General features: G+C 49.4%; 1 protein-coding gene across 2 annotated transcripts in view; it reads right to left on the bottom strand.

The window, feature by feature from the left end:
- The window catches only part of SORT1 (sortilin 1), a 70013-nt gene that overhangs the window by 9043 nt on the left and 42091 nt on the right, over positions 1–18879 (bottom strand). The window contains exons 7-15 of one of the 2 annotated variants that reach the window (XM_066247500.1): positions 18569–18618; positions 17592–17719; positions 15074–15218; positions 14089–14244; positions 12029–12135; positions 8027–8129; positions 7244–7412; positions 6495–6685; positions 3807–3996 (exon numbers count right to left, since the gene is read on the bottom strand). In XM_066247500.1, the coding sequence (XP_066103597.1) occupies positions 3807–3996; positions 6495–6685; positions 7244–7412; positions 8027–8129; positions 12029–12135; positions 14089–14244; positions 15074–15218; positions 17592–17719; positions 18569–18618 (1239 nt within the window). Of the gene's footprint in view, positions 1–3806; positions 3997–6494; positions 6686–7243; positions 7413–8026; positions 8130–12028; positions 12136–14088; positions 14245–15073; positions 15219–17591; positions 17723–18568; positions 18619–18879 lie in introns of both variants that reach the window. The other variant, XM_066247499.1, reaches the window with a different exon arrangement.

Genomic DNA, 18879 nt, shown 5'->3' with positions numbered 1-18879 from the left:
ACCCACCATATTTTCTCCTTCATGCCGTCCTTTCCTATCATGTCCTTATATTTGTCCATGACACAACCTTCCTTCCCATCATCTAAGTTGAAAAGTTTAGCCTGAGCACGCCCATCTGGACCCTGCTGACTTCTTTATCGTGACTACGGTGACTTCCTCTCATGACCTCTGTTCCAGCAGACCCTTCCAATCGTGCTCACTCCCGCCCCTGGCTCTGATGGCCTGCGTCTTCCCAGATGCACAGGGTCTGATCCTGCTGCTGTCAGGGCTCAGCTCAATGCCACCTCAACAAAGCCTTCTCGGAGCTGCCCCCTTTCAGCTGTAGCTGGAAGTCTCTTCCTTCTCTAAAACCCTGAGGCACTTACTACCTCGTTTCACAACATAATTGTGTGCATCTTAATGGGAGAGTTTGTAACAAACCTCCTGTTTTCACTTTGCACTGCCCCATGCACAGCAAGGAGTCAATAAATATCTGGGGCCTGACCAGGTGGTGGCGCAGTGGATAGAGCATTGGACTGGGATGCAGAGGACCCAGGTTCGAGACCCTGAGGTCACCAGCTTGAGCATGGGCTTATCTGATTTGAGCAAGGCTCACCAGCTTGGACCCAAGGTCTCTGGCTCGAGCAAGGGGTCACTTGGTCTGCTGTAGCCCCACGGTCAAGGCACATATGAGAAAACTATAAACTAAGGTGCCGTAACGAAGAATTGATGTTTCTTATCTCCCTCCCTTCCTGTCTGTCTGTCCCTATCTGTCCCTCTCTCTGTCTCTGCCCCACACACACACACACACACACACACACACATACACACACACATCTGGGGAATATACAGATGCTGCTTATACTTCAAGGTTTTTCTGACAAATACTTAGGGGAGGGAGGGAGAACAAAGATGTAGAGGACAGCATTCCTTCAAGATCGGGGGGAACTTCTGGTAGAAATTTTAGGTGTTCAGCCCACACCTTCAGGACGAGCCCCCTTTCTAGAGCACGCTCGGTGCCGAGTACGGGCTCCGCTCGGCCGCCTGGCTCCCATCCTGCTCTACCACTTCCTGGATGAGGGGCTGCGGGCAGGTCAGTCATAACCTCTTTGCACTTTCACTTCTTCCTCTTGTGAAATGAAAATGACAACAGGACCCATCTCATGGGACTGCTGAGGTTAAATGTAAATCACTTAGGACAGTGCCTGGTACAGTTTGTGTTCAAGAAACATCAGCTGCGCCTGACCAGGCGGTGGCACGGTGGATAGAGCGTCGGACTGGGATACAGAAGGACCCAAGTTCGAGACCCTGAGGTCACCAGCTTGAGCACAGGCTCATCTGGCTTGAGCAAAAAGCTCACCAGCTTGGACCCAAGGACCCTGGCTTCAGTAAGGGGTCACTCAGTCTGCTGAAGGCCCGCGGTCAAGGCACATATGAGAAAGCAATCAATGAACAACTAAGGTGTCGCAATGAAAAACTGATAATTGATGCTTCTCTCTGTTCCTGTCTGTCTGTCCCTATCTATCCCTCTCTCTGTCCCTGTAAAAAAAAAGAAAAGAAAAAGAAACATCAGCTGCTCTCATTACTACGACACGATGATCAAATACAACCTGCCCCCTGGACTAGAGTGCAGTGATGGAAGCAGAGCTACGTAAGTGCTGGGACAGGGCGTCTGTGGGAGCCTGGGTGACGGCGCACTGGGGACAGCTTTCAAGAGGTGACCCTGGACGAAGTACGAGAGGCCAAGCAGGAACCCACCAGGCCAGGGGCTCAGGGGGCGGGGATGTGGGAAGACTGCAGGCAGGGGACGCGGCATGTGCAATGGTGCGGAGCTCTGGCGCAGCACAGCCCGCCTGGAAAGCAGGACAGCCCGCTAGTGAAGAGCCCCGCCCTCATGCAGTCAAGGACGGGGGACAGCGCTCAGGTTTCCCAGCACCAACGGGCGCCGTCCCTGCCTACAAAGCAAAGCGATCCCAGCGAGGTTTTCCCTGTGCAATGGAGAAAGGAGGATCACTGGCCATTCCACAGATATCATATGAGCCCCACAGGTGGGCCCACGTGGGGTCAGACTCGGGTTTGCTCCATCCCGTATTCTCTGCCACTGGAGTTTGAGAGTATGACGTGGGGGGACATGGCTGCTGAACACCTGCCTTCTTTTCCAATCCTGAGGTCCCTAAGATCACTCCCTGTGACGTGAAGCAGTCCCTCTTATTTGCCTTGAGGTACCTTGATTAGGCTACCTAGGGGCTTCCTTACCCTTGTATAATCAGCTAGCCCCGTGCCAACCCTGTAACTGATCCTTAGGCCTGGACGGTCCCAAACTCACCTTGAATGGCTTCTAACCCCCAGCGGGACATCGAGACCATAAACTGCTGTTACTTCGTGTCTCAGGACCAACCATACTCTCTACCTTCAGCTTGCAGATCACCCAAAACCTAATGCCTTCCGCTGACCTCGGGCGGCCAGGCTGCTTGCTAAAGTCCCGTGTCCTCTTAGTTCCTGTGGCACTCTCCTTGGTGGGCTTTCTTTTTAATTTTTTAAAAAAGATTTTATTTACTGACTTTAAAGAGAGGAGAGAGAAAGGCAGTAGGAGATGAGCAGGAAGCATCAATTCGCAGTTGCTTCTCGTATGTGCCCTGACCAGGCAAGCCCGGGGTTCAAACCGGCGACCTCAGCGTCCCAGGTCACCTATCCACTGCGCCCCCACAGCTCAGGCTTGCCTTGGTGTTTATCCCACCACTGCCTCTCTTTCCTTCTCTTCCTCCTCTATACCTCTCTCCTTCCCACCACTGCCTCTCTTTCCTTCTCTTCCTCCTCTATACCTCTCTCCTTCCCACCACTGCCTTTTCTCCTCTTCCTCCTCTATACCTCTCTCCGTCCCACCACTGCCTCTCTTTTCTTCTCTTCCTCCTATATACCTCTCTCCTTCCCACCACTGCCTCTCTTTCCTTCTCTTCCTCCTCTATACCTCTCTCCTTCCCACCACTGCCTTTTCTCCTCTTCCTCCTCTATACCTCTCTCCTTCCCACCACTGCCTCTCTTTCCTTCTCTTCCTCCTCTATACCTCTCTCCTTCCCACCACTGCCTCTCTTTCCTTCTCTTCCTCCTATATACCTCTCTCCTTCCCACCACTGCCTCTTTCCTTCTCTTCCTCCTATATACCTCTCTCCTTCCCACCACTGCCTCTCTTTCCTTCTCTTCCTCCTCTATACCTCTCTCCTTCCCACCACTGCCTTTTCTCCTCTTCCTCTTCTATACCTCTCTCCGTCCCACCACTGCCTCTTTCCTTCTCTTCCTCCTCTATACCTCTCTCCTTCCCACCACTGCCTCTCTTTCCTTCTCTTCCTCCTCTATACCTCTCTCCTTCCCACCACTGCCTCTTTCCTTCTCTTCCTCCTCTATACCTCTCTCCTTCCCACCACTGCCTCTCTTTCCTTCTCTTCCTCCTCTATACCTCTCTCCTTCCCACCACTGCCTCTCTTTCCTTCTCTTCCTCCTCTATACCTCTCTCCGTCCCACCACTGCCTCTCTTTCCTTCTCTTCCTCCTCTATACCTCTCTCCTTCCCACCACTGCCAAGTCAGCACTCTGGGGGTTGCTGCTGGTTCTGCCCGATCATTAACTGTCCGATATAATATTATCTGTCCAATTATCAACAACTTGGATTCCCTTCCTTTGTGCCTCAACTTCCTTAAGAAGCAGCGGCAGTTCTCTGCTCTTGGGGAAGAAAGGAAAGGATTGAAGTCTTTTTCAGTCGTATTAGACAACTGTGCTCCGCCCCCTCCAGCACGGGAAAGGGGCTGGCAGGGATCTAAGGGATGCCAGTACCAGAGGAAGTCCTCCAGGGAGCAGGGGCAGACGGACGGCTGCTTGGTCACCACATAGTCCCGGCCGTTCTGACAGACAGATGACTTGCGCAGCCGCAGGAACTGTTCTTTGTAGCCCAGAATGCAGCCATCTCCGTAATCGCCGGGGTCTGTGGAGTGAGCCAGCCAGATGGTGTAGTCCTTCTCTTCACCTACAGGAAACACAGACGACTCGGGAAACTGCACGGCACAGAACCCGCCTTCACGAGGCAGCTGCCAGGCGCTGCGAGCAACGAGCAGAGGAAACGTGGGGATGTCTAGCTTGACCCATTGCTTCATTCTGGAATCGCAGACCGAGGTTACATTAGTGGGAGCCTACTAGCAATCAGCATTTCCTAATACCAAAAGAGGATTATTTGCATTTCACCACTCATCTGAGTATTAGGAAAACCCTTAATTGTTTCGAAGTGGGAAGCTCGATAGATCGCTAGCGTTACTTCCAAAAGAGAGGCTGCTGGTGGTCTGGTTGTGCACCTGTGCCCTGGGTCGGCAGGAGCTGTCAGAGGTCAGCGACCAGACGTTCTCCTTTAGGACAAGACACCAATGAGCCAACAGCATGGGTTCCATTTCACTATCAGTTACTCTGCTTCAAACAGAAGGGAAAACATTCTCGTTCTAGACTTTTAACTCTAGTTGACTGGATGTCAAATGAAGATTGTTGATGACGGTTTACCTGGCTTAGTTTCCTGTATCATCCACTCCTGGAAAAATGACTCAAAGGCTACAGCCTAAAGACTGTGGATTAGGTTTTTATCCTTCGGGATATGAAGACCAGCACAGCCTGTTAGAGAGCAGGTGCTGAACAAATCTCTTAATGATGTTAACCCTGAGGGCTAACTAACTTCAGAGCTGCCTGCCGGGGGGAACGCAGGAGCCAGCTCTTCTGCATCCTACTTCATGAGTTCAGATGATACGCCTCTCCGGTATTAAGTCACACTCAGTATCTTGTAGAAAGTGAGGAATGAACAAGAGCTTCCAGGGTCACTGACTTACCCTTCTGAGGAAATGGACCCTAATACAGTCTAGTAACAGCACCAAAATTCAGCCCAAGTTGTCTCGAGAACTTACGTTATTTATCATGTGACACCAACAAGTAGCTACGGGTTAACAGGTGGTTACTTTTTCTCCTCCACATTTGTTGGTAAAATGTCAGCATATTTGGTAACAGGGCTTGGGAGTGCTTGTGATTCTTTTTTTTTTTTTTTTTAATTTCTTTTTATTTATTCATTTTTAGAGAGGAGAGAGAGAAGGAGAGAGAGAGACAGAGAGAGAGAAGGGGGGAGGAGATGGAAGCATCAACTCCCATATGTGCTTTGATCAGGCAAGCCCAGGGTTTCGAACCGGCGACCTCAGCATTTCCAGGCCAATGCTTTATCCACTGCGCCACCACAGGTCAGGCGTGCTTGTGATTCTTTAGAACACCTTCCAATGAACATTTTAACTCCTCCTCTGAAGCTCTCTGCTGGGCCTTTACCATGCCTTCTAGTTTGAAGGCCCAGAACTCTGAAATGGCCAGTGTGGGCTCCATGCTGCCTGCAAGCCATTCTAGAGCCTCACCTGCAACTGGCATTCATGCCAAAACTCTGGGCATGAACACTTTCTCACTTCAACATTTTCATAAGTGACACAACTGATTAGATGCTCTGTGCAACATATTTTCCTCCAAAGTTTCCTTTTTTTTTTTTTTTGTATTTTTCTGAAGCTGGAAATGGGGAGAGACAGTCAGACAGACTCCCGCATGTGCCCGACCAGGATCCACCCGGCACGCCCACCAGGGGGCGACGCTCTGCCCACTAGGGGGCGATGCTCTGCCCCTCTAGGGCGTCGCTCTGTTGCGACAAGAGCCACTCTAGCGCCTGGGGCAGAGGCCAAGGAGCCATCCCCAGCGCCCAGGCCATCTTTGCTCCAATGGAGCCTCAGCTGCGGGAGGGGAAGAGAGAGACAGAGAGGAAGGAGAGGGGGCGGGGTGGAGAAGCAGATGGGCTTCTCCTGTGTGCCCTGGCAGGGAATCGAACCTGGGACTTCTGCACGCCAGGCCGACGCTCTACCACTGAGCCAACCGGCTAGGGCCTAAAGTTTCCTCTTTATCGTTCCGCTGTCACCAGGGGTGAGAAACCTGGAAATGTTATGAAATGATTTTAGACAAACATAGCGTGCGTTATTCTTACAAGCAGAGAAAGTCTCAGAAGTGTGCCAGAGATCTAACAGTGAAAGCTACACTCTCCTGTCTGACAGCTGCGGCCACATGTGGCTGGGCTGAACTGAAACTTCCTGTAAGGGTAAGTGTAAGGTATACATCAGATTTTGAAAACTGAGAAGAAAAAATATGTACACTATTTCACTGATAATTTTTAATACTGCTTACATGTTGAAATGATATTTTGAATATATTGAGTAATATTATTAAAATTAATTTCACCTCTTTTACTTTTATAATGTAGCTAACAGAGTAACAAGTTACATTTATGGCCCTCATTTTATTTCTCTGGGACAGTGCTCATCCAAATTCCACTGATTATCCACATGGAACATCCTTCTGTCCTTTCTCAGATACATTTTCTTCTTCCAGCGAAAAGAACTAAACTGAACTGGTTAATTAGGAAAATGGGCTGACAAGTTTCAGGCAGAGAAGGTCAAAGGAGGCACTCACAGTTCCTTTCAAGGATGTCTTTAAAATCGATGGTGTAGGAGACCCACTGGCGCGTCAGGAAGGACTCCGTGAAGCCCCAGACGCTGATGTTCATGGACCGCGCGCCGGGCTCCGAGGCCAGGCCGGTGAAGTAGATGGGCTCCCTGGTGAACGTGTAGGTTTGCCAGCACTGGCCCTCGTCTGTGGAGAACCTGCAGCGGCAGAGAGAGACCGCGACAGAGGTCGGTCAGCGTGTACGGGAACGGCGGACCACGCTGCTGGCAGGCCCCAACCACAGAAGAGCCCTGTTAGTGATGGCTGACTGACGGACAAGTGGATCCATTTTTAGTGCCTACAGTTAACAGGGTACGAAAGGGATTCATTCAGAGTACGGAAGAAAATGCCTTTACAAAAATTCTTTCAGAGGAAAGAGAAAGTAGTGACCCACGTAAAAATGGGCTTCCAAATCAATAAATAGAAATTATTTTATATGAACTTTTACTTAAGGAGTCATTCCCCACCCAGAATGCTCAAACACTTCCATAATATTCTTGTAGAGAGCAAGAAGAATATTTTTAAGAGTGACAGAAAGTGTTAACTGGAGGGATTCAGAGGAAAATGCAAAGCCGTTTCCTCTGAGTTGCTCTCAATGTAATCCCTTTGAGAACCTTCCCTGCAGAATGCGGGGTGTCTCGTCCCCCAGTGGACGGAAACACTGCCCACAGGTGCCCTCTACGCAGATAGGTGGGCGGAGCTGAGCTCATGCATACTTAATCACATTGATAGGATGGCTGCTGTGCTGGATGGCCACAATGATGCCTCCGGAGTCCAGGATGGTGTAATAGTGGGGTCCTTCCAGCATCTTCGCCCAGGAGTAGCCCCCATCGTCTGAGATGTACACATCCGGGACCATCACTGAGATGGCGTCCCCCACGCTACCTGCAACACAGTCCGCCGTCTCCTCAGTCTGGACCAGCAGTGAAACGGCGAGGGTTTACTGCCAACAGGTTCATTCTGAGTGATTTTATTCTGACTATTTCCCATCATGCCTCTTGTGATAGGAAAAAAAGGCCACTGAAAATTTGGGAAAGGGGAAGTCACGTTACTCTCTCTGAGGGGAGTCTATAGCTTCAGCATGCTGCACTACTTCTGCCCACACGAGAGGGGAGGGCCACTCACCCTGGGCGATGACGGTGCCCACGTGAGAGGGGAGGGCCACTCACCCTGGGCGATGACGGTGCCCACGCGAGAGGGGAGGGCCACTCACCCTGGGCGATGATGGTGCCCACGTGAGAGGGGAGGGCCACTCACCCTGGGCGATGACGGTGCCCATGCGGGAGGGGAGGGCTACTCACCATGGGCGATGACGATGCCCACGGCGTTCGGCTCTGAGAGGGGAGGGCCACTCACCCTGGGTGATGACGGTGCCCACGCGAGAGGGGAGGGCTACTCACCATGGGCGATGACGATGCCCACGGCGTTCGGCTCTGAGAGGGGAGGGCCACTCACCCTGGGCGATGACGGTGCCCACGCGAGAGGGGAGGGCTACTCACCATGGGCGATGACGATGCCCACGGCGTTCGGCTCTGAGAGGGGGGGCATCGGAACGTTCAGTTTCTGGGAGATGCTGTAGGAGGCGTGAATATGAAGGCTGCACTGTGAAAAAAAACCAAAGCTGAGATGAAAACCAAATGTGTAATTCTGTCCTCATTTCTCATAGGTTCTAATAAACCTAACCCAGACCTCAGTAGGATATTTAAAAAAATTATAATAAAATACACATACGATAAAAATGACCATCTTAACCACTTTAAAGTGTATACAGCTCAGAGTGTTAAGTGCACAGGTTGTGCAACCATCACCATCCTCCCCACAACTTCCTCCTCCTGCAGGACTGAAACCGTCTCTGTAAATCTGACTACTCCACGGACCTCATGTAAGTGGAACCACGGCGTGTTTGTCTTTTTGTGACTGGCTTACTTCACTTAGCATAATGTCCTTAGGTTCACTGATGTTGCGGCATGTGTCGGAACTGCCTGCCTCTTTAAGGCTGAACAATACTCCATTGTAGGTATACACTAGACTTTGCTTATCCGTTCGTCCGTCAATGGACACCTGGATAGTGTCTACCTTTTGCCTACTGTGAGTAATGCCGCTATGAACTCGAGTGTGCGAATACCTGTTGGAGACCCTCTGTTCTGTTCTTTTGTATATACACAGATCCAGAAAAGGAACTGCAGATCATATGGTATTTTATGTTTAATTTGTTGAGGAATCTCCATACTGTTTTCCACAGCAATTGTATCACATTCCCACCAACAGTGCACCAGGGTACCAATTTCTCTACATCCTCGCCAACATTTATTTTTTTTATAGTAGCCATCCTACTAGGTGTGAGGTGATCTCTTGCTGTGGTTTTGAATTTCATTTCCCTAATAATTAGTGATAGTGATATTGAGCATCATTTCATGTGCTTATTGGCCATCCATATATTTTCTTTAGAGAAATGTCTATTTAATTCCTTTGTTCATTTTTTCTTCCTTTGCTCATTTTTAATTTGGATTATTTGTTTTTGTTATAAGCTCCAGGAAGATTCTTGATTCTGGAATGCATTAATATATTTAAAAGAAATTATGCAATTATTTTTTTCATGTGTAATCTTAGCTTACTTTATTCTTGCATTACCCTAAAGCAGGTGTCCCCAAACTATGGCCCGCCCGCATGCAGCCCCCTGAGGCTATTTATCTGGCCTCCGCCGCACTTCCGGAAGGGGCACCTCTTTCATTGGTGGTCAGTGAAAGGAGCACTGTATGTGGCAGCCCTCCAACGGTCTGAGGGACAGTGAACTGGCCCCCTCTGTAAAAAGTTTGGGGACCCCTGCCCTAAAGCCTCTGGTGAATATTTGAAGTATGATTCCACACAAATAACCCTGATGAACACCTGATGTACTCCAGATACTGTATAAGACAGATGTAGTAACTAGAAATAAGACCCAGTCCGGTCTTTAAGAAAGATTTCTCTGGGCCTTGGCTGGTTAGCTCAGTGGCAGAGTGTCAGCCTGGTGTGTGGATGTCCTAGGTTCGATTCCCAGTCAGGGCACACAGGAGAGGCGACCATTGCTTCTCCACCCCCCCCCCCCCCAGCCATAGCTTGATTGGTTCCAGTGAGCTGGCCCCGAGCAGGTGCTGAGGGTGGATGCTGAGGATGACTCCCTGGCCTCTGCCTCAGGTACTGAAAATAGCTTGGTGGCCAAGCAACAGAGCATTCATTGGTCCCACAGAGCATCAGCCCCATGGAGTCTGTCTCTCTGTCTCCCCTCCTCTCAAAAAAAGAAAAGAGCCCTGGCCGGTTGGCTCAGCGGTTGAGCGTCAGCCTAGCGTGCGGAGGACCCGGGTTCGATTCCCGGCCAGGGCACACAGGAGAAGCGCCCATTTGCTTCTCCACCCCTCCGCCGCGCCTTCCTCTCTGTCTCTCTCTTCCCCTCCCGCAGCCAAGGCTCCATTGGAGCAAAGATGGCCCGGGCGCTGGGGATGGCTCTGTGGCCTCTGCCCCAGGCGCTAGAGTGGCTCTGGTCGCAACATGGCGACGCCCAGGATGGGCAGAACATCGCCCCCTGGTGGGCAGAGCCTTGCCCCTGGTGGGCGTGCTGGGTGAATCCCGGTCGGGCGCATGCAGGAGTCTGTCTGACTGTCTCTCCCTGTTTCCAGCTTCAGAAAAATGAAAAAAAGAAAAGAAAAAAATAGTTCTCTGATACTAGTTGAGATATAAAGCAGAACAAAAGTTAGTGCTTTAGGCCCTGGCCAGTTGGCTCAGTGGTAGAGCGTCGGCCTGGCGTGCAGAAGTCCCGGGTTCAATTCCCGGCCAGGGCACACAGAAGAAGCGCCCATCTGCTTCTCCACCCCTCCCCCTCTCCTTCCTCTCTGTCTCTCTCTTGCCCTCCCGCAGCCCAGGCTCCATTGGAGCAAAGATGGCCCGGGCGCTGGGGATGGCTCCTTGGCCTCTGCCCCAGGCGCTGGAGTGGCTCTGGTCGCCACAGAGAGACGCCCCGGAGGGGCAGAGCATCCCCCCCGTGGGCAGAGTGTCCCCGCCTGGTGGGCGTGCCAGGTGGATCCCGGTCGGAGCATGCGGGAGTCTGTCTGACTGTCTCTCCCCGTTTCCAGCTTCAGAAAAAAAAAAAAAGTTAGTGCTTTAATCGAGCCTCAAATTGATTAAAATGTTAATTTTATGTCGTGTTTATTTTACTGCAAAAAAAAAAAAGAGGTTCAGGCAAAATCTTAATGAAACAAAAAGGAATGACTAGTCCTAACTAAAGATGGGCAGTAAGTGTTAGGACTTCCACGAGTTCTAACGACGTGGGTGGGGGAGACAGGCCCAGCTTTCCCCGGAACAAGGTGAGCAAGGCCACAGCACCAGGAGCACACGCGGGGTGCTGACCAAGCAGCAGAGGCTGACAACAAGGAGTATGTTAGTAAGGAAATGGGCAACGACAGGGACCAGGCAGCAGAGAGCCTGCCGGAGGAGGACCTTCAGTCACCAGGCGAAGAGGCTTTACTCCCAGTCCACACACGGGAGCCAGGAAGAGTGCCCAGGAGGGCGAGGCATGGGAGTGTGAGGGCAGCCAGGCCACCAGAGGCTGCTGCCCCGCCCAGGCTCCCGGGAAGGAGGGCAGGGCAGGGCAGGGGGTGGGGAGAGGGAGCAGAGGGGAGAGGGACTCGAGGGCACTGAGGAGCACGAAGAAGGGAGAGAGCACTGGGCAGGGACCAGGTGCACTTTATCTCACACTGTGTGAGGCTCTTAAAACAAAACACAAACTCCGCCCAGAAGAGCAGAGCACGTGTTAGCCACAGGTATTCTGAGGGGAGCTCAGAACTAGCAACCCTGTCATTTTCAGAAAGAACTCTTAGTATTCCGCTAAGCTCCTCTCCAATTTTGAAAGAGCCAGACACAAAGCTCGTTTTTCTTTCCTTTTTTCTTGCCTGTCACGACCTGTCACTCGTGGACTCTGGGATCTCCTGGAGCAACGCCTTTGTATTTCCAGTTCTCAGCCCCTCCTCGGAGGGGTCAGCTCCTGCTTTCGCGTGCAGAGCCCGGTCACCACCCGCACCCACGCCCACCAGCTACGCGGCGCCCAGGCAGAGGGGAAGACAGGCCGGTTCTCTTCTCTTGATCTGGCCAGCATGGCCTCCTCCTGCTCACGAACGGCTGCTGTACGGCTTCTGTAGAGTTCCCAACATCTCTTAGTTGCCATGCCGACTCCTAACTAATCACTGACCCATCTGTCCATTAGTTTCCATTCAGCAGCTTTACTAAAACACAGACTGTTAGTCCTCAGTTTTGCTCTTCTTTACAAGACAAATAATCCACAGTATTTTGGCCTTTCTTTGCAGTTCCTAGTTCCTACATTCTAAGTTAATTTCGTTACTCTCATTTCCACACTTTCCACCCGTGGCCGCTTCTCAAGCACGCAGCTCATTACTCAGACGCCTGGCACAGGCGGAGCCGAGCGGAGCAGCTGCTTTGCTCCGGACACGCGGCTCAGCTGGAGCACCACCAACCTGGTTCTTATTTTTTGCCGTAGCATCGCATTCACTGTTCTCAGGTTTCCTCAGGTGCTTCCACCTTCCTCCCTGGTCGAAAGTGATCATAGTCTGGATAGAATTATCTGCATGGGAGAGAACGACAGAGAGCCTGATTCACAGGAAGCACCCTGGAAGTTCAGCTGACCACTGCAGAGCTCCCTCCTACCTGAGCCTGCGAACTCCACCATAACCCTGCAGTCCTGCCAGCTTACAGCGCCCAGCACAACGGCGCAGTCGGTGAGGACTGCAGCCGCACTCTAAACACATTTGAAGAAGGCTTCCCACCTGAACAGGACCCAACAGATTCCAGAAATCATCTAGTCTGACGCTCCTGAAGAAAGATATCTTTGATCTCCTCACCAACACAGAAACCCGCTGCGGTCCCTCCTCCTCCTCGTCTGCTTGCCTCGGGAGAAAGCTGCACGGGGGAAGCTTTTCTATCTCGACTCATCTTTACAGAAAGGCCACGAGACCGCGCTCGTGTCCGGGAATCTCAAGTCCCGAATGTACATGCATAATCTGAATGAATGATTCCTAATTTTTGTCTCTCCACTACCCCATTATCCCTCTTATATCTTTTCTTCCTTTTCTCCATGTTTCTTTCCCATTCTCTATTTTCAAGATATAAACTGTCGCAGGTTTAAATCCAGAGATAATGTTTCAAGTCTTCCAAGGAAAATCAAACAAGAAAGCAAATCAAGGCAAATTCATTTATTCAATAAATATTTTTGTGTGCCATTATATGAAAACGGTTGTAAACCTTTGGGAATGTATCAGTGAACAAAACCAAAAAGAAAAATTGTGAAATATACATTCTAAACAGCTGTGAGACAAACGCTAGACATCATAAACAGGAAAATTATAGAGTATGTTAGAGCCGAAGTGCCCTGGAAAGAACTTACACAGCCGGAGGGCTGGTGTGTGTGCTGAGCAGGGAAGGGCAGGATGCACTTTAAACTAGGAGAGCCAAGGCCGGTCTCACTCAAAAAGTTAACATGAGCAAAGGCCAGATGGAGGACGGTGACAGCCTTGCAGATCTAAATCCCGAGTGTGTGACCCTGGCGGGTGTAAGGACGAACCAAGAGCTAGAGCTGGGGTGACGAGAAGAGTGGGAGGTGCAGTCAGGGAGGAATCGGGGTCAACAGCACCTGGTTGATGACCTTGTAGATCACTGTGAGGTTTTTACAAAAACAATCCCACTGCCTATCAAAAATAAGTACAGGCCCTGGCCGGTTGGCTCAGTGGTAGAGCATCAGCCTGGTGTGCAGAAGTCCCGGGTTCGATTCCTGGCCAGGGCACACAGGAGAAGTGCCCATCTGCTTCTCCACCCTTCCCCCTCTCCTTCCTCTCTGTCTCTCTCTTCCCCTCTGGCAGCTGAGGCTCCACTGGAGCAAAGTTGGCCCGGGCGCTGAGGATGGCTCCATGGCCTTTGCCTCAGGCACTAGAATGGCTCCGATTGCAGCGGAGCAATGCCCCAGATGGGCAGAGCATCGCCCCCTGGTGGGCGTGCCGGGTGGAACCTGGTCCAGTACAAGCAAGAGTCTGACTGCCTCCCCACTTCTAACTTTGAAAAAATACAAAAAAAAAAAAAAAAGTACATAAATAAACAAAATCCTCAGCGTCTCTGCACTTCAGAGTAAGGCGTTTCTCTGCACCAGCAGGCCACAGTGCAGGTGGGCACAGCAGCACCCCTGAGCAGGGTGCCGAGGGCAGCCGACCGGTACCACTGTGCCCACTGCTGGGAGGGAAGGAGAGGTCAGCCTCAGGCTCACTCTGATGGGCCTGAGCATCCAAACACAGGGAGCTTGTTTTACACACTCACAGTGAGCCCAAAAAGTCTTTCTACCCCTGGCTGCTTTGCTCTTTCTTAGTTCTATTTAGCATAACTATTTAAAGCAGCGAACCAGAATTGACCTAGGTAGGTAGACTGCTGACCTAGGTAGGTCAGCAATGTTACTGGGGGACAGGACCACCGTCTCTCCAAAAGCCTCAACTCCCAACATGTCCAGCTGAAGGGCAGCTGTGGCACGACTCACCTTCAGAGAGCACACTTGTTATGTAGACCCCGCGGAGTGAGGTCACGTTGGTGAAGTCCGTCTCGCCACCTGTGGTCGTGTAGAGGTGCCGGTCCAAGGACTTGGAATAGACAATGCCTCGACTGTCTGAGGTGAAGATTGTGCCAAACCCGGTATCTGAAACAGGCAAAGAAAAACACTAAGTCTTGGGAGGGAATGGAGGGGCAACAACAGTCTAACCATTCACATGACTGACTTCTGCACATGAGCCAACCGTCTCTCCCCAGGGTGTAGATGCAGACCTGAGATTTAACCCAGATGTGATACTCAAGATCTTTGTGTCCATCTTTAATTCTAGTATCCGTCTTACTTAGTGCTTGGAATATGGTAGACGCTGAGATTGCTGACTGAATGAACCAGATGCTACAGAAAAGTTTTGCCCAGATGTATTTTGGTGGCAGAGGCACAGCTATAATCCCTAGCTTACACATCTCTAAATCCTTATACTTTGGAGCGATGCTTCTCAAACTGTCTGGGATGAAGGGTCAACTTCTAAATTCCCATTAGGTCACAAACCAATGCTTTTGTAAAATAAAATAAAAATTAATCACTAGAAAAAATGAAATATAAAAAGATATATTCATCAACTTTTTTCTCATTAGATTCAACAGATATAAAATTACTTTGTCAAATGGCTGTATGTGCTTCTAAATGCTTGCCCTCACTTCCTGTACTTGGTTGGTAACACAGTTTACAAAGCAGTACCCCTCCTCTGAGCGTTCTTTGAGCAGTCTTGTTCCAGAATGCTTGGATAAGCACAGAAACCATACAATGTCAAAATTAGAGGCCTTATTAAACAGAGATTACTATTCTAAGACAGAATAGTCAATAGGACATAAACGAATTCCTGGGTAAGAGGAAAAATGGACATGTAAGGAAAGCTACTGAAAGGAGGGCTGGAAGCTTAATCCCTGACTTCAAGGGCGGGCCACTAAGAAGCTCTTACCTCCAGGTTCATCCACGTGCATGAATACCATGTCATCATTAGCTGCCAGAATAGAATAGAATTGTTCCTGCCCCACAGAGGGGAGTTGGGCCATGCTCCACGTGTCCCCTTGATCAGTTGACACATGAATCCTTCTTGTTGTATCCTGGAACAAATGCCAACATTTATCTTTTTAATTTTCCGTCAAGGCGCCATGTGCAAGGACTCGATAGGTACATTGTTATTAATAATTATAAGTATCATTATCAATATTCTCACTGAGTACAACTTATAAACGAAAGGTCCCAGTACCAACTGCCAAAGCAATCTCTAACCTCCAGCCAAGTTCCAGGCAATGAGACAATTCAGTCTACTGTAAGCAAGGCTATCTTGGCTTCCACTTTGACTTCCTCATTCTGGTGTGGCCTCTGACCATCCTAATTTCCTTCAATAGAGCCAAGGCTGTGACGGGACCATAACTTGTTTGGCTTTATAGCCATTCACACATGCTTGCTCAGATACCTTTTTTTTTTTACTTTTTAAAAGTATTTTTTAAAATTGATTTTTAGAGAGCAAAAGAGACAGATAGGAAAACATACTGATTTGTTGTTCCACTTATTTATTTTTTTTTTGTATTTTTCTGAAGTTGGAAATGGGGAGGCAGTCAGACAGACTCCCGTATACGCCCGACCAGGATCCACCCGGCATGCCCACCAGGGGGCGTCGCTCTGTTGCAACCAGAGCCATTCTAGTGCCTGAGGCAGAGGCCATAGAGCCGTCCTCAGCACCCGGGCCAACTTTGCTCCAATGGAGCCTTGGCTGTGGGAGGGGAAGAGAGAGACAGAGAGGAAGGAGAGGGGGAGAAGTGGAGAAGCAGATGGGTGCTTCTCCTGTGTGCCCTGACCGGGAATCGAACGCGGGACTCCTGCACGCCAGGCCGACGCTCTACCACTGAGCCAATCGGCCAGGGCTGTTGTTCCACTTATTTATGTGCCCTAACCAGGGATGGAACCCATAACCTTGGAATGCTGGAATGACACTAACCAACTGATCTACCTGGGCAGGGCCTACTTTCTCAGATATTCTTAAATGATGATTGCTGCAAAAAGGTTTGGTCGCTTTGAGATAGTCATGGCACAATCCAAAAAAATAGATCAAGATGTGTCTAGAAAGCAGGGCTGAAACCCATGCTTGGGAGATCACAAGGGAAGTTGAGATGTGACCCATCTCCTTAAGGAAGTCTCTTAGAACAGCCATAACGAGGGGAAAGTGCACAGGCTGGGAAGAGGCAAGGAGTGTCTGAAATTAATAAAAGCCAGCTGATCAGGGGTTTAGCTGTTAAAATGAGTCTATTAAGAATGTCATTAACACCTACGATCTGATAAATATTTTAAAAAGCTACTAGAAACAATTAGCCAGGACATGAGATTGACTCCCAGGGCCTCCTTATGTTAAATACTCTTTATAGTTCAATGACAAGTACATTTAACTTATTTTTCTAAAACTCATCCCTAGGTCAGCGGTTCTCAACCTGTGGGTCGCGACCCCTGTGTTTTGGTCGTTTGACCCCGCCGGGGTCGCAACCCACAGGTTGAGAACCGCTGACCTAGGTGTTCACTTTCAATCTTACTCTCACTGTTATACAAAGAAACTAGAGTTCAATAGCACATAGTGGAATTTTAGCAGTACAGTATAGGAGGCTACCTCTATACTATAGTGGAATCAGTCAGTCTGATTTCCACATACGGGTGACCCTAGGCAAGTTACTTCGTTTCCTCAAATAGAAATTGAAGAAGTAACTGAAGAAGTAACAGTGTCAGCTTATAGGGATGTTGGGAAGACGATTACAAAACTGCTCAGGGAGTTGCTGTGGTTACTGTGTCCGCTTCCCCCTTCAATTCTCTGAGCCCACTCATCAGTCTTTCCACGTCAGTCCTGCAATGAAACTGCTTTCCATCAAGCTCTGTAAAAAGAATCACCCCATATGACAGTGATATTAAATGCTGCAAAGAGGCAAGAAACTCTGTCAGTACAAGTAGTAAAAGGGCTCTATTTGAGGCATATATTTTTTTTTTTTCTTTTTTTTTTTTTTTTTTTTCATTTTTTCTGAAGCTGGAAATGGGGAGAGACAGTCAGACAGACTCCCGCATGCGCCCGACCGGGATCCACCCGGCACGCCCACCAGGGGCGACGCTCTGCCCACCAGGGGGCGATGCTCTGCCCATCCTGGGCGTCGCCATGTTGCGACCAGAGCCACTCTAGCGCCTGGGGCAGAGGCCACAGAGCCATGCCCAGCGCCCGGGCCATCTTTGCTCCAATGGAGCCTTGGCTGCGGGAGGGGAAGAGAGAGACAGAGAGGAAAGCGCGGCGGAGGGGTGGAGAAGCAAATGGGCGCTTCTCCTGTGTGCCCTGGCCGGGAATCAAACCCGGGTCCTCCGCACGCTAGGCCGACGCTCTACCGCTGAGCCAACCGGCCAGGGCCTATTTGAGGCATATTTACAGAAATATTAGAGCCCAAAGAAAAGAGGCAAACACCCACCTTATCAGCCATCACAGAGGCAAAAAGGAAACGGCCCCCAAGACCAAAGGAGTAGATTTTCACACCAATGGTTTTGAAGCTTTTCCCCAAATCTGAAGTTCTCCATAATTCCAGTGCCCCAAGGTCAGCTTCTTAAACAAGACAAAATATTAATTAAAATTTCACTTACTGATGAGTCCAAACAACTGTTTTAGAATTGCTCTTAATTGTGTAGCTACGGGATTTTTAATCCTTTGCATGTTAATCAAGTGAAACTGTAAACTGATATGGCATTGGACTTAGGGCATTCACATTTGGGTTTTATTTTTATATATGTGAGGTTTTACATTGGACAGAAAGACAGAGCTTCCTTAATACTAATACTATAGTGACGCATAAAAACACCACAGCCACAGCACCCTGCTTGCTCTCTTCATGACATTACTTGAAATTATCTCACTCTGTTTTAAGTTGCTCATTTGAGTTTTGGTTTTCTTGTTGATCATCCAATATCCCTACTTGAATTCAGCTCCATGCGAGTAGGCCTTGGGACTCCTGTTAGTGTTTAGCATACACTGCAGGTGCTCAAATGAATGAATGAATGAATGATTTGTTGAATGCATAAATGAAAAATTACACTTTCTGCTTTGAAACTGTGCCACTGATTGGAAAGCCAATGGCTTCCACGGACACAAACACAATCCATGCTCTTTTACAGATATCACTGTGCATTTCAATTTTTTATTGTTTGTAGCTTAATATTTACTTTATGTAAGTACACTGGTGAAATTAAATATAATGTCTCAGTGTACAGCCCATTTTATTTGATCTAGGCACAGTATGGAAATTTGGTTGTATTTTCAAGATTTTAAAAATCATTATTTTAGCTATTAAAATTATAGAGGAATGGAAGGCTCTTTCATGTTTCCACCTCTTATAACTCAGAATATTCTTCCATGAATGGAGAGGACACTCTTCTGGGACGAAAGTATACTTACTGCAGGAGCCATTCACATAGGTAGTGAAGAAGATGGTGTTTTCTGATCCCCTGCAGTGAGGCAAAGACAGAGAAAAGACACGGTTCACGACTGTTAATGGACTGTGTCACCCTTAGTCACTAAGCTCCAAGCAAGTCTAAAACGCCTTGCCCATCGGTACTAGCCCCAACAGCCTCCTCAGAAGCTGTACCCCGAGTCTCTCGTAGCCCTAGTCACGGTCCCCCACAGCCCGGCCCCAGGCACTGGCCACAATCCCCTAGACTGCTCTACGTCAACTCTTCCAGCTGGTCACACTAGTCTATTTACATTCT

Source organism: Saccopteryx bilineata, chromosome 11 (genome assembly GCF_036850765.1).
Source record: "Saccopteryx bilineata isolate mSacBil1 chromosome 11, mSacBil1_pri_phased_curated, whole genome shotgun sequence".
Taxonomy (NCBI): domain Eukaryota; kingdom Metazoa; phylum Chordata; class Mammalia; order Chiroptera; family Emballonuridae; genus Saccopteryx; species Saccopteryx bilineata.
The sequence above is the reverse complement of the archived record's forward strand: the minus strand, read 5'-3'. Positions and strand labels throughout refer to the sequence as shown.